Source organism: Notothenia rossii, assembly GCF_949606895.1.
Source record: "Notothenia rossii genome assembly, chromosome: 11".
Lineage (NCBI taxonomy): Eukaryota > Metazoa > Chordata > Actinopteri > Perciformes > Nototheniidae > Notothenia > Notothenia rossii.
In genome coordinates, this window is record NC_136910.1 from 14822652 (window position 1) to 14838311 (window position 15660).

At 42.4% G+C, this 15660-nt stretch overlaps 1 protein-coding gene and 1 long non-coding RNA gene across 4 annotated transcripts in view; one reads left to right on the forward strand and one right to left on the reverse strand.

Annotated features, from left to right (window-relative positions):
• Window positions 1-7988, forward strand: part of nrxn1a (neurexin 1a) — a 57786-nt gene extending 49798 nt beyond the window's left edge. For all 3 annotated transcript variants that reach the window (XM_079658531.1, XM_079658532.1, XM_079658533.1), the window contains 2 exons: window positions 4563-4641; window positions 5318-7988. In XM_079658531.1, coding sequence (XP_079514657.1) covers window positions 4563-4641; window positions 5318-5619 — 381 coding nt within the window. In that variant the 3' untranslated portion in view covers window positions 5620-7988. The remainder of the gene's footprint in view (window positions 1-4562; window positions 4642-5317) is intronic.
• A 4457-nt stretch (window positions 7989-12445) lies between these two features.
• LOC307024724 lies at window positions 12446-15651 on the reverse strand. The gene is made up of 2 exons (XR_013803976.1): window positions 13205-15651; window positions 12446-13121 (listed from the first exon to the last, which is right to left on the reverse strand). It is a non-coding gene; the product is annotated as an uncharacterized lncRNA (long non-coding RNA).
• Window positions 15652-15660: the final 9 nt, after the last annotated feature.

A 15660-nucleotide genomic window follows, 5' to 3' on the forward strand; every position in this document is an offset into this window, starting at 1 on the left:
CAGCAAATGCAAAAAAAATGGTCTTCTTCCTTATAAATAATTTACACAGAAGTATTTTTATTTGCCCAGTAACATCATCTTTATGACATGCAAGCTATCGGGGAGCCAAAAACATCTCATCAATAAAAGGCTCACATACACACTTCATTCTTGTGCTACAGCTCATTCTCAGGAGTGGCTCCACTAAGTGGTCCCTACCCACTGAATTACAGGAGGGGAAATGTTTGTGTTAATGGAGGCTGTAATAGCTTTTCCATAATATGCGTCTAGTAAACTGATGCCAAAGGGACTCTACAATAGAAACACATCATTTTGGATTGAGGGATTTTTATATTAGATGTAACTGCAGTCAATGCTAATGTCAGAGGAAACATCATCAGCAGGTACAACACACACTCCTTTTGTTTAGATCACTAGTATGATGTTGCCAGGCTCTTTGTGGGCGTCTGTGTACTGCAGTTCTTCTTCTGTGTTATAAAACTGCCTGCCGCACTGAAAAATATATTTTTTTCTCCCAATGATACAAGTTGCCATGGAGATAGTGAGCCCCACTACCTGCTGCTTGCTTTCGCTCTCCCGATCCAGACTCCCATAGAGAATAGCTCCTCTGTGTATAAACCGCCAGCTGTTTCAGGCATAAATAATAGAACGCAGAGAGCTGTGAGCTAAGCCTCAGGCATCAATAATGGATGCGTGAGCTGGAGGGATAGCGCTGCCGAGTGACAGCGTTGGCACGGGCGCGTTTTCACACCTTCACCTCTCAATCTCTCTGTGTTGATGAGTTTTTTTAAGTAAACTCTTCCTGCTCTGGCGACATGCTGATGTCAGTGCTAAATATGGGATGCAGGGGAGTCGCACCCTGGAGTCAATATGACTGTAAGAGAACTAGGTCAGAGCTATATGTATGCTCAATATGATGCAGTGTGTGTTAGCTCCTCAAATCACTCCTGCTGGCCCCCAAACTGTGTGTGTGTGCTGGTCTCGTTAAAGAAAAGTCTTCTGCTTATCCACTAAGGCTGCCTAGTGTTGCCTGGCAACCAACCTGGCCTCAACCAGTGCACACGTACGTACAAAGTGAACACAGATAAATGCACACACACAAACACTCAGGTGGATTGAGAACAATAGGCATGAATTGCAGCACATTGCATCAGAGGAGGGGCAGTAAGGGATGTCTTCAAAAAGGGGCTCCGGGGAAAAGCCATTTATCGATTTCACACACACGCCTTGTGTTCTGGTGTGTTTCGAAGCAGATCTGCCTGATTCGCCCCATGGGTTCACTCGTACCGGCAGTACTTTGTTCATTAGGAATGTGTTATGTCCCTCTTCTCCTGAAGTCCACAGTTTGTTGTTTGAGGTATTTTTTGGGGCATTTTGAAAAGTGGAAGAGATTAATAATGCATGACAGCTGAGCACCAGCGAGGAGAAGATTGTGTGTGTGTGTGTGTGTGTGTGTGTGTGTGTGTGTGTGTGTGTGTGTGTGTGTGTGTGTGTGTGTGTGTGTGTGTGTGTGTGTGTGTGTGTGTGTGTGTGTGTGTGTGCTAGAGGCTGTTCTGACTCACAGAGTTCTAGTTTTCATGTCTGTCTGGGGACGCGTGTGTGTGTGTGTGTGTGTGCGTGCGCGTGTGCGTGTGTGTGTGTGTGTGTGTGTGTGTGTGTGTGTGTGTGTGTGTGTGTTCGAGCGAGTGAGTGAGTGTGTGCATGTGCTAGAGGCTACTCTGACTCACAGAGTTCTAGTTTTGATGTCTGTCTGTCTGTGGACGTGTGTGAGTGTGTGTATGTACCTGTGTTTTATGGGAAGACTGATAGAAGAAACCTGAGGCTCCAAGCGCCACCTGATTGGCTATCAGGAATCAGCTGACCCATACACTTCCACAAGCCCTCTAAACATCCCATCCTCCCTCCCTGTCCTTTTTTTTCATGCTATGTTCTCCACATCTCTCTCTTGCATTTTTCTTCCGCTCGCTATCCATCTCCTGGAGACACTTTCTCTCTCCTCCCCATAGCTCACTTTTTCTCTTTTTCTTTCTTCTCACTCTCCTTTGCTCTCTCCCTCCATATCTTTCCATATTTACCCGTCAACCCCCACCCCCCCTCTTCTCTCCTCCCTCCTCCCTTTCGCTCTGTGTTTGAGCTCCAGTGATAGGCTGTTAATGCAGGCGGTGTATGAGTCTATCTCACCATCTGCAGTAGTGGAGCTAGCTTCTCTCCTCTCTCGCCAGGATCTCTTCATCAGCCTGCTAACTTCAACCTGATTTAGTGTGCGCTGGTGTGCCTGTGTAGACTTGTCTAAATAGAAGTAGAGCAATGGAGCGTGTTTGGCTGTTATAGAGCTTGTGTGTGTGCATGTGTGTTGGATTTCAAGTTGTGAAAGTAGCAGACAATCTGTTGAGTCTTCTGCAAGAGTGTGTGAAGACAAAGCGAAGCTACTATGTGTGAACTAGGCAGTCAGGGAGGCATTGACGGTCGTTGGCACTGTTCGGCTGCTCAGGTACAGATTTTGCTCTTTTAGCATGCAGATATTCTTCTTTGTACTTCTTCTCTCTTTCCTTCTGTGTGTGTATTTTTTCCCTTCTTATCGTTGTGGATCTGTGTCCTTTAATATGTCAGCATGCTCTATTGATAGACTGTGAAAAGATGGGGACAAAGAAGGAGGGTGAGAGTGAGGGGCGGTGGTTTCTTGGGCATATCTCTTTGGTACATCCACTTTGAACTTCATTTGTGTTTGGCATGTCTCTAGATTCCCTCGTGTTCATTGTTTCCCATGTGATAGGTGGATCGATAGTCCCTTGATACCTTGCCGGTTGAATGGGGGGGGGGGTCAGCTGACCACAGATCAGAGGAGGGCCCTTATTATATTTGCTTGTCTGCTTTTTTCGTAGCAGATTTTAGGAATAAGAACACATTCCTGTAGGAGGAACATAGCTGTCTTTCGGATCAATATTCGAGCATGGGGGCTCGACATTGATCAGTGACAGAAATGGGTGTTTCCTACTGGCTGATTGGTTCTTGTGCTATTTGGATCCTGGCAAAAGCACAGAGGTTTATCGAATGGCTGGATTCCAGAGGCTAAGCTCATGCTCCCAGCATTTGACAGCCCAGTAGGCAGAACTGATTGGAAAGGCAGTGGAGGAAAGAGACCGAGTCAAGCATCAATAACTGTATATATGTTTCAGGCCAATCTGAACCACAGTAGAGTTGTCAGAAACGAGACCACACTACACAAAGCCAGTGCGGGCTTTTTCTGATGAACACACTAAGTGGTTTGCGCCCCTAATGTTACGTAATACACTGTATGTTCTTCCAACAACAAGAGGCAAGGGAATGAAGAAACCAAGGACAGAGAAGAAAGCGTAATGAATTTCTATTTGAAACACTGCCTGTAGGTTTCAGCTAAGACATCATCGACCACTTAGTGCTTTGATTTGGTTCAGATTCTGTTCTGGTCTGGTTGTAATCTGCCTCTAGAGCTCTTCTCTTTTAAAGCTCTGCCGCGCTCTCCTTTATTCTGTGGGTTACTAACATCTACTGCAATGCATCACAATCCAATTTTAATTTAGTGCTGGCACTGAGCGCCCTGTGTGTTTGAACACACACACATTCACATCTCTCATAGCGGAGCGTCAAGGCGGGCGATGTTTAACAGTAGTTCATGGATATGCGGAGCACATTAGCACGGTGTTAAGTAAAGACCGCAGCACTTTGAAGTCTTCCTCCTGCTCCTATCCCCTCTTCTTTTCTTTCTCCTTCTCCCCAATACCCCTAAAATTCCTTTTATCCATCCATCTATCTCTCAATCCCCCCCCTCCCCCCCTTTTTTTTCTTCTCATACTCTGGCTTGAATGGCAAATCAATGCACTGGTCCCACAGAGGGTGCACACACTCCTCTTTTTTTTAATCCCCATCATTTTTAACAGCCTGAATTTAGAGTTGCCATGGCAACAGGAGGAGCAAGGATGTAGAGGAAGGGCGCCTTATCCATTGAGAGGGAGCAAGGCACGCAGAATGAGTGGTTGTTGAGATATTAGCTGGTCGATGTAGGTTAGAGAGGGAATGCAAGGGGGTTATTGACATGGTGCTTATGAAGAAGTGTTGAATAAATGTGATTTAAATGAACCAGAATGAGCTTAAGTGGAAGTTTCCATGAAAACTTGAGTTGTATTCCTCTCTTTGGCTTCACACTGCACATTGTTCAACACCTATGTACACTAGCCAATATCAGATGGAGAGGGAAGCACGGAGGTGTGAAAGATAGAGAGGCATGAGGAGAGAAAAAGAGGGGGAGGGCCAAGAGAATGTGAGATGATAACTGACTGTCCCTTGGTGGCTCTGAACAGAATGCAATGTTTTTCCTTTCTTCTTCTCTCCTTGGTACTTTGGTGTTGGCCGCCTGCCATTGCTTGGGGCCTAACAGGCGAAAGTGTTTGTTGCAAACGGGTGGGCGATGGATCGTGTGCTCACACATGTAGAAAACAAACAGAAGGGGTGCGGAGCATCGGCTGTTTGTGTCTATAAACGTGTGTTTATGTTCCTGCTTTTTTTTCTGTATCATCTCTCTGTAGTCGGCAGACGACCTGCTGGTGGCGTCAGCTGAGTGTCCCAGCGACGATGAAGACATTGACCCCTGTGACCCCAGTTCAGGTGAGACTCCCCTTACCCCCACAAATATTAAATCATACTGACTCTGAGTTATTTTCTGTCCTCTACTCTCGCTGTCGCTCAGTGCTTTCCTGCCGCTTGGTCGCTCGCTACAATGAATTTTTCATTTCCACTTAGGTTTTTTGCCTCCAGGCATTACCTAACACTCTCCATCCTTTACTTTGCTTTCAGCTCGTCCCTTCACCATCCCTTATTATTCATTCATATCTTTAAGTAGCAGTTTCTTTCTTTTCTTCCCCCTCCCTCACCTCCATCCAGCCTGAAGAATTCACATGAAAATTCCCATCAATTGTTTAACATGGTGTCATACTGTATATCACCACACTGCAGCCCCTCGCTGCCGTTGTGTGTCATAAAGTGTCAAATGTGTGTAATAAAACTGATAGAATGTGCACCTGTGCTCTGGCCCTCCTCTCAACACGGTGTAATATAATCTGTTTACACATTATGTGATAATATGCAAACTGCTTTGGCTCCAAGCTGCAGCCTTCCCTTGCCAGCATGAAGCATTATGCAAAGTGCCCGTCAAATAATTCATCATGATGACGCATTGTATCGCGGCAGCCCTCCACTTATCACCTCTATATGTAGAACAAATTAATAATGTGTGCCGTAAAATGTAATGTAACATTGCGTGCCTCCCCTCTCCCCGTCATAGCCCGCCCCCCTCTGCCAGATGGGAAGGTATTCCCGGGTCCGTCTGAGGTGGTCCGGGAGAGCAGCAGCACCACAGGGATGGTGGTGGGCATCGTGGCAGCCGCGGCCCTCTGCATACTCATCCTCCTCTACGCCATGTACAAGTACCGTAACCGCGACGAGGGCTCCTATCACGTGGACGAAAGCCGCAACTACATCAGCAACTCAGCCACACAGCCCAACGGCAGCGCCAAGGACAAACCGCTGGGGATCGCCAAGATCTCCAAGAACAAGAAGAACAAAGACAAGGAGTACTACGTCTGAGGCGGAAGACGTCCAACATATACGCATACACCTTTATATATAACGGTATATGTACATAAATAGATATATTCTCCACAAAAAAATGATGCACACATACACACCAACATAGACATGCTGATGTTAATGTTTACTCTCCAATAATCACATCTGCACACATGCTGGCAAGCACAAAGATAAACACATTCAAGCACACATACATTTAAGCACAAACATACACACACACATACAGACTGGCCCGAGGGCATGGACCCTTATTGTACAGTATTTACCAATGAGCAGAGCCTCTGCGAGAGGCTTGTTTTATGAACTTAAAGACCATTCCAAATGGTTTTAAAAAAGCACCAGTTCAACTCCCAGTAAAGAACCATTTTGGGCCAGCCAGATAAAAAGACCAGTCACTCCCCTGCCTGCCACAGTAGGACCTCTCCTCTTGGACTCAGAGAGGTCAAGGAAGACTTTTATGTAAAGCACATGGCAGACTGAGTGCATTGAGGCAGAGCACCAGAACAAAGATGATGTAATAGCACCAAGCCAAGCACCAAGTGTCTCTTCCAAGTTTCTTGGCCTTCCTCCCTGTTAGCAGACGGGACTCAATGAACCACTGATGACGCTGAAGAAACAAGCACACTTTCGATCCAAGTGCCAACCCAAGCAGCAGGACAGGGACATCAGGGTGTAGCCATAGAGACAGTGAATTATTAGTGAATAGGCAGAGGCAGGGCTGGTGCCGTTAATATAATGGATGGGCTGTGGTGCTGATGTTTTACAGCGCCCTCTAAATCACAAAGGTGGAATTAGCGGAGAGCTATTTTCCTGGACAGGATACTTGAGACTTCAGATGCTACCTACAGACACGAGTCATGCATGACTGCAGTGTCACACACATACATACAGCACACATGCACACACAGAAAATATAAACAATCTATACCTGCAGACATACACATACCTGCAATGCTAAAGAACCACCATATCTTCATGAGTGACACTGAAGACTATACAAGAAGACAATGGTGAAAATGACAATGACCATTATGATAATTGTTACGGCAATGACGAATATGAAGAACAAAGTATAGACTTTTGGGGGAAGGGAGGGAGGGGCTCCTATTGCACGTGAATTATCTTACTCCGTGTGATTTATACCGCGTTGAAACTCCAGAGGTGACAAACCACAATCATAAACTTACAACCTTGGCTTGAAGTATTCCTAAATACGCACTTCAAGCGGATTTTAAGTCAGTGGGATTCAACCATGATTTATTCTGTGAATCAACTCTCAGTTCAAAGTGTGACCATCTCGAGTGTGCTGCATGCCTGAGTCTCTGAGCTGTGCAGTGAAATGGTGGTCCAGAGGTGGTAGGTTTGTTTGTTTGTTTGTTTGTGGGAGGAGGGTGAGGAGGGGAAGGGAGGTGTTGCGGGTTGCAATGTAACTCAAGTGCAACGCCTAGATGTGCGCGTCCACCACAGGCCACGTCATGTTTTCTAGCCTGATGTCTTATAGGCCACGCCCACTATACCTGCTCTAACCAACCACCTATTTTATAGCAAAACCCAGCCGAGGAAAAGAATCAAAAACAGAACAAAGTAAATGTTACCATGTGTTGCTAATAGATAGAAGAGGCCAGTTCATGATGCCATTGACTATATGATGACCTGAGTTGCTTTGATTTCACTGGCTCTCCCTTTTCTCTCTTTCTCTTTGCGTCCTTTTATCTTCATGCTATCGGTTGACAGATTCATCAATATTCATGACATGACCAATACACAGACAGATGGGTTTCCGATCTGGGCTGCGGTATAATTATCTGTTTATGGACTTTTGCTGTGTCTGAGCCCTCCACAGCTCAAGAATTGTAGCTCCACGATATATCAATACAAACAGTGCCATGGCATGAACAAGCCCCTCCAGATCTTCCAAGCAGCGAAACCAACCAGTGAGATGCATGCACAATTACGATGGAAAGAAAGGATATGAAAAAGGCCTGTGAGATATGAAAGTATATTGTCCAAATTAACATATTTCCTTATTCTCCCCTTCCTTTACTGGCCTTGACCTCATTTTTCTTCCCTTCTCTTGTTTTCCCCTTGTTTAGTATGTTTCGCTATTTACCCTCCCAGTTCCTTCTGTGTCTACTGCTTTCTTTCCCCTCTATCTCTGTTGTGTTGCCATCGGAAACAAAGGCGGTGTCTCAATGGGATACTACATCTAGGTGTTCATTAACCATGTTTATTTTCTATATGTACAATTTTTCTACAGTATTTACTTTTATTTTTATTGTTACGGTTCTTTGATGAACATAAAGTGGAAATTTATTATGAAAAATAGTTTTGAAGATTAATGAGTAAATAAAATATTACCCAAGTGAGCCTGGACTGTGTTCTGTTTGTCGGTTTTTTCCTTCATTAGCTTGCAGGCAAAAATACTGTGTTAAATAGGCCATATGAGATCAGAGGCTAATTTGGAAAAACTAAAAGTAACTCATATTGCGTTAGGGGGGAAATCTTAAAGTAATAGTTGATCATTTTGGGAATTATGCTTCTTCACTTTCTGGTGAAATTTCCATTCGGTTTGATACACTGCTTAAATTAGGAAACTGACAGCATCTCCAAAAAATTATTCATTAACCATTAATATTTGAATTTATTTCACACTTAATTTCTGAGTTTGACTTTTATTGAGAAAGTAATTTACTTGCAATTTACTTATTTAGGGACTGATGGATTAACGGGATTACATAATCATGATACATTTAATATTGAAGTGCTTCAAAAGTAATGGGAAATAGTCAGGTTACATTACTTTTATATTTTGGTACTCAGATAACTCATTAGATTTTCTTAATAGTTATTTAGCAAATGCAACGGAATACATTTTCGAAGTAACCCCACCCAACATTGCTTTTTCTTTGCTGTTAGAAATGTAAACCTTAGTATTTGAACAAAGATGAACCATGTCTGTGTTAGCGCAGGGGTGGAAATGACAGCTCCATTTAATCATCATTATAGTGTTCATATCCAAGAAAGTACACTCATCAATAATAAAATAATAATCAGTTGCAGCCCTACTTTGGAAAGAGCTAAGCTAACATCTGCTTGTTCCTGCGGTATATTTAAGAGTGAGAGTGGTGCTGATCTCCAAATCCAACTCTGCCAGAAAGTGAATCAGCTTGTTTCTCAAAATGTGGAACTATAGGCTATCTATAGTTTCTAGCAAAATATCGGCAAGTTGCAGACTCCAACATATTTCTCCTATTCCCTTTCACCTCCTGCTTCATCAAAGTAAGGGAAGTTTCACCTTTTCTTTCAAGTCCTGCTTTGTCTAACTGGGACAGTAGACACACAAATCCCCACCTCGCACACACCACACAGGGCTTTGAAGTGTGAATGAGTGCAGTGAGCAGTGTAAGTCTCTGCAGAGTTGCTTTTTGCCGGATGAAAGAACCCTGAGACTCAGGGTTGAGCTTGCATCCTCAGGTGAGAGAAGCTACAAGGACCTGCTATTTTCAATAAACACCTCCCAAATGTGACTCTCTTGTCTCACGCCTTGTCTTTCTTTTCTCTCTTTTTGCTCTGAACAGTCTGTGCTCAACAAAAGGCTTGTGTTTGGATGTAACCATCTGTAGCTGTGTTGTCCTTGACCACAGCCAGCTAAGATAAAGACAGCACCTGCTATACTCCGTTTATTAAGAAACAACACCAGTGCAAATCAGTTACCTAATGCTAACATACACCTCCAACATTTACATTTACAGATGAAAAGAGCAGTTTCGTTAATTATCTTCACAAACCATAAAACAAAACCTGGATGGATGGAGAACTATAGGCTATAGGCCGCACCGTTGTTATCTACATCAACAATTTAGTTGTGCATCGATTCATGGACCACAGGCTCTTCCCTTGAAAGCACGAAATGTTCACATTAACGCCCGCCTTGACTAACGTGTTGTGTTGGCTAACTCAGTGGTGCTAGCTATTGTTTGCTTTCTTTTGCACAGTGTTATCCAAGGAGACATTGCTGCTACGTTATGTATATTTTTTATTATTTGTTTTATTTTGGGATGGACTGTCCCTGGCTCACACATGATCACATTAGCAGAAACATGTTAAACTATTGTCTAACTACTTAGCTTACTTACCTAAACTCTGCTGGGCTTTGAATTTAAAATATTATTTAAACCTCCCCATACTTCACATGTTAATTTTCAAATAATTAACAACTATGTGACCCTAACATAATGGCAAGACATTTAAACTTGATAATATTATGGTTTGGTGTGTAGGCTGTTAACGTGTTTACAGTAAGCATGGTAACTAATTTAGCATGTTAGCATTATCTAAAGGGGAACAACAGTTCTCAGTCCCAACCCGTCACATGTTGACGGGCGGTCAGGGCCCCTTCTCGTCACCGTATTACGCACAGGGTACCCCTTGAGAGTCAGTTGTCAACGGGCAGGGCGTCCCATTGACTTGCATAGAACTCCCTGAACATTGGTAATAGACGAGTTGGGATCGCGGCTAAATGCTCTCCGCAGATTCATTCTCACAGCGTTTATCAACCTTTTTCTTACTCAATATCAAGCCACACTTCTTTTTTGTACTTCTTTATTTTTAATTGAATAATGTAGGACTTTTGTTGCTGTCAGTTATGGGGAGAGTAGGGGCTCAGAAGACTGAAATCTGTATTGTTTCATTGTTTTTTCCTTCTAATTTTGTATTCTTTTCTAAACCACACACTGTTATTTACTCAACAATAAACAATAATTATCCTTGTGTTTATTTATGTGTTTGATTAATAAACACAAGTTGGAGTCCGTCAGGACCGAGGGTCGGAGCAGCTCATAGTAGTTGCTTTTGAGAATTTTACACCCGGAAGTAAGTATTCTCTCCGCTTCGCTTGACACATTGACAAACCCCGTGATAGTCCTCAAGCTCTGTGATTGGATGTTAGTTTGAGTGTGCACCGAGGGTTACGCCGAGTGTCGAACAGCACTTTGAAATGGGATAGAACCACGGCAGACTGTCCAAAACTGGATTTGAATGGGTCCACCCTGTCCCCCCCTCCCCCACCCCGTCCCCAGAACTATGCTGGCTATTGTGTGTTTTGCAACATGTTCTATGGTTCTATGGCATGTCCCTGCTGGGAATTGTAGTTTTAAAATACGTTTTCGTATTTTCCATAATAAGAAGTTGCCAGTATTAAACTGTGTACATTCCTGGAGGTTTAGGGGATAGGAAACACTCAAATTTAAAACATATCATTAATAAATGGGTGAAAATTGCTTGTGCAGCATTAATATATACCCACATGACAGGTAAGGTCAGAAGAGCTTAATTTAACAGCTGGTCTTATGTCTGTGACCCCTCCTGTTGTTCATTGATAAGCCTGAAACATGCACTAGTCAAGGTTCAGAGGCAAATTGTGCAAATATGGCAGTAGCCATCGATCATCTTAAGATAAGATATACTTTATTGATCCCAAGCTGGAAACATTTGCGTTACATCAACATGTGTAACAGTTGTAAATATGCAGTGGTGTTTATTTGTAAATCATTTAGTATAATCACACAAATTCTGTGTTTTATATTTAAGCAATAGCTCACGACAGGCCGTGGTATATGCTCATTATAAGCGAAGCGAAGCGAAGCGGAGGGTCGACAACCAAACAAACTGCAGGGAGTTTGCTTTTCAGCCCAACGGTATAGTTTTTCTCAGACGCGGAGGGATACTGACTTGTTGTGAAAAGTAACTTACAATTCTCCCCGTGGTATACGCTCAGTATATCACGGCTAAGAATCAATCAGATTGCTTGATTTGACTTGTCCGTTTTATAATTAAGCAATAGCTCACGACAGGCCGTGGTATATGCTCATTATATCACAGCTAAGGAGCGTGGTTCAACCCCCTTAGCTGTGATATAATGAGCATATATAACGGCCTGAAGTGAGCTATTGCTTTTATAAAACGGCTACCAAGTGTGGCAATATGAAAGAAAAATACACACTCTAATTTAAATAGTTTTTATTAGTAAATAATGATGTTCAAAATAAAATAGTCCCTCCGTTGCCTTCTGCACAAAACATAGTGCAAGGCGGTTGCTATGCAACAACACTAACACTAAGCAAACATATTAGACAGAGAGCGTTGAGCCATTATTTGGATATTGTTTATTTACATTAATGTGTATGTTGCTGTTTATTGTGTATGCACTGAAAAACTGTCCAGCATCAGAAGCATGGCTTACGTGGTCACTTGTATAGGTTGTTCGAGGCTGTTACTTGGCGTGGCGAGAATATTGCTCCACTCTCTCCGTTCCCCGAGATTGGGCTTCCAGTAGCTCTGGAGAGAGCTTTCGCACCTGTGGCCACTAACGGTCATAATGTATCTGCTTTGTTTCAAGAACCGCATCAGAAAGCTTTTGAATGGTGGTACTTTTCCAGTTGGTCTACCTGCTCTTCACGTAGCTCTGCATGTCGTAGTTTAGGTGCTTTTTTTTTTCTGGAGATAGGCACTGCTCAATCCACTCCTCCATACTATAGTAAGACCCCCCCGGAGGTCGAAGTTAATCTTAAGTGTTTCCATTTTATGCTTTGTAAGTTTGTTTCGTAACGGAAGAAATTTAAATATATTTATAACTGACAAGTCAAATCAAGCAATCTGATTGGTCGATAGCGTTTTTGCGGACCTCTTTGATTACAGATTTGAAAACTTCGTTGCTTGCTTTAAAAGTAGCACAATTCATTATGTTAAACCTTCAAAAGTATCTAGATATGATTGATTGATTGATTGATTGATTGATTGATTGATTGATTGATTGATTGATTGATTGATTGATTGAAAAGTTTATTAACAGCTTGTATATTGGGTACAGTCCAGTACAGCTCAAAACATACAATTGTTAAGGGGATGCAGACCAGAGAAAGACTTTCGTCTTGTTTACATCAGGGTCCCCCATTTCCAATTCATCATATCATTTAAGACATATAAGACATATTTGACATACAGATGGCTTATTTACAATTTACATACAGGTGGTTTTTTACATACAGGTGGTTTTTTATCCCTGCCCTAATGCCAAAGGAACTGCACACTGAATATGTTTTGCCGTTTGATGTCTATGTCTGGACCGCTGCGTCAAAAAGGAGGACTTCTGCCCCGTTACTTCTCCGCTGCTTTCTTGTTCCAGTATGACTTTCAGCCCAACGGTATACTGTTTTTCTCAGACGCGGAGGGATACTGACTTGTTGTGAAAAGTAACTTACAATTCTACCCGTGGTATACGCTCAGTATATCACGGCTAAGAACCAATCAGATTGCTTGATTTGACTTGTCCGTTTTATAATTAATAATATACCAATATACCGATTGGATCAAATATAAAAGTCAGCCGAATTAGTATTGATACTGCGAGGAGACTTATATTGTGAAGAGAAATTGAAGATTTTGTTTAATTGCTGATATATTTATGATCAACGTCACATAATCAGTTTCGGCGGCAGTTCCTCATGTTTGTCTAGAAGTCTTCTCACCAGGGCTCTATAAATGCCGAACTACGGCAGATATGTAATATTTAATGCAGCCGAACCGTGTATTACAATGCCGTTATGTGATGACCTCCAAAGAGAAAAGCAAGCAAACTCGGAATAAAGTATTATTTTATATTTTTTGAAATGTTTTCGGATTTCACATCAACAGGAAGTCCGGTTAACTAAAATGTCCGTGCGGGACAATACCCCCACCCATAGGTCCGTGGGTGAATAATGTCAATCACCACATTACACACATCCCTTCACATTTTAATTTACATTAAAGTATTTCGTGAGGCCTTCTAAAATGTTTTTAAATATAATTAGGGTTGTAGGAGTTTGTAAATTATTGCGTTGCCTGGCAAGACAATCGCACAACGGCACGTCCATTAATTCCACAACCACACACATGGATTAACATCAATTTAATACATTAATGTAGCCTTTGTTTCTGCTAAAAGAGGTGTCAACCAGCTGGGGCAACAAGAAAATCGGCAAAATCGAGTGTGACTATTCAAAAATAAATCATTATTATATTAATATTGACAATAATAACCGATCGTCGGGGTAGCATTTGCCGGGGAGCGTTCTCATGGCGTCTATCATCAACGCTATGGGAGGTCTATGAAGGTCTATGGGACGCCCTGCCCGTTACTCTCGAGGGGTACCCTGTGCGTAATAGAGTGACGGAGGGGCCCTGACCAACTGTCAACATGTGACGGGTTGGGAGTGAGAACGTATTGAGGGGAAACGTTTCTTAGTTGTATAAAAATGTTTGACGCTCCGGACAGAGCTTATAAAAGACATAGCTTTAACTGATTTCACTTGAGTCAGTGTCGATAGGCCATGAAGACTACCAGTTTGAATATGACAGCAACTTTAATAGGCTGCTGCATGCAGGTGTGACAATGGTATTGCTAAGTCTTTGAATCTTCTTGTAAATATCTTGTTAAGTAAAAGCAGAGCCGAGTAAAAGTAAGGCCAGAAGTCAGGTCATTGTTATAAGAGACACACAGGCTGCTGTCGTGAAACATTATGTGCAAAAACTTGAAATTATAAACTGGAAAACATCAAGGTGTAGGCTTGTACATTATCAATGCTACTTTTTCACAACAGACATTTGACATATAGGAGAGCAAGTGATTGAAATGACATCATCAAAAGCAGTGGTCCTTAAAGATGCCCCACTACAGCCACATTAGTAAATGAAGAGGCACACTATCAGGGTTGTGGAACAAACTATCCTGAGAAAAATGTATATCTACTTTTTGATGTTCTGCATCTATAAACTTGTAGATAAAGGATGCTGTCTAGCTTCATGCTTCAGAGTTAAAAGCTAGGCTACACGATTTCCTCCTGCCAGGTGCAAAGTAATCAGCAAGGGATTGCATGTATCATGTATCAGCACATACATGCACACAGATGTCATTATCTTCCTCTTCCTCAGTCCTTCACTTCCACTCCTTTTTGCAGCTGCATAATATGTAAGACTCTGTCTATCTCCATGTCTTTTCTCTCTTTTCTGTTTCTTTCTTGCCTTGTGTATAAGCCAAACTGTGGGAGAATGTATGAATGTGTGTGTGTGGTCATGTCAGGAGCTCAAGGCTGTGTTTTTCTTTCTGCTTTGGAATAAATAATAAAGGGCTCTGTTCATCCACATGCGGTTCCCACAGTTCGAGAAACACAACTATGTATCAATACAAATATGTGTGGGAAACTGAAGACGCATCAAATAGAACATTTTACAGCTTTAACATGATTTGATTGTAACATGAGCATGTGTGTGTGTGTGTGTGTGTGTGTGTGTGTGTGTGTGTGTGTGTGTGTGTGTGTGTGTGTGTGTGTGTGTGTGTGTGTGTGTGTGTGTGTGTGTGTGTGTGTGTGTGTGTGTGTGTGTGTGTGTGTGTGTGTGTGTGTGTGTGTGTGTGTTTGTGTTTGTGAAAGAGAGTGTCCTTGCAGGCTGTTGGTCCTGCTGACGTGTGGTGACTGCAGTTAGAGAGGAATATTATGTCCATCGCTATCACAGCTAGGTGTACTCCTCTTTCAACACAAATATGAGACATGAGACAAAACAGATTCAAGCCTGTTCCCTAAAATTATCCTGCTTGTGTTAGTTTAATCACATAACTTGGAATTTGAAAAACAACGGGCCAAAAATAACTCCCTTTTGTCAGTATTTTTGTTGTTTGTTCTATGTATCTTTGATACGATTTCCAAGAAACATGAATGTAACTCCATCAATATATAAACATACGCAGATAAAGATAATATAAATTATAATGGGACAAAAAACGTATTTTTAAAAACATTATTCCACCACACACACACACACACACACACACACACACACACACACACACACACACACACACACACACACACACACACACACACACACACACACACACACACACACACACACACACACACACACACACACACACACACACACACACACACACACACACACACACACACACACACACACACACACACACACACACACACAGCAGAG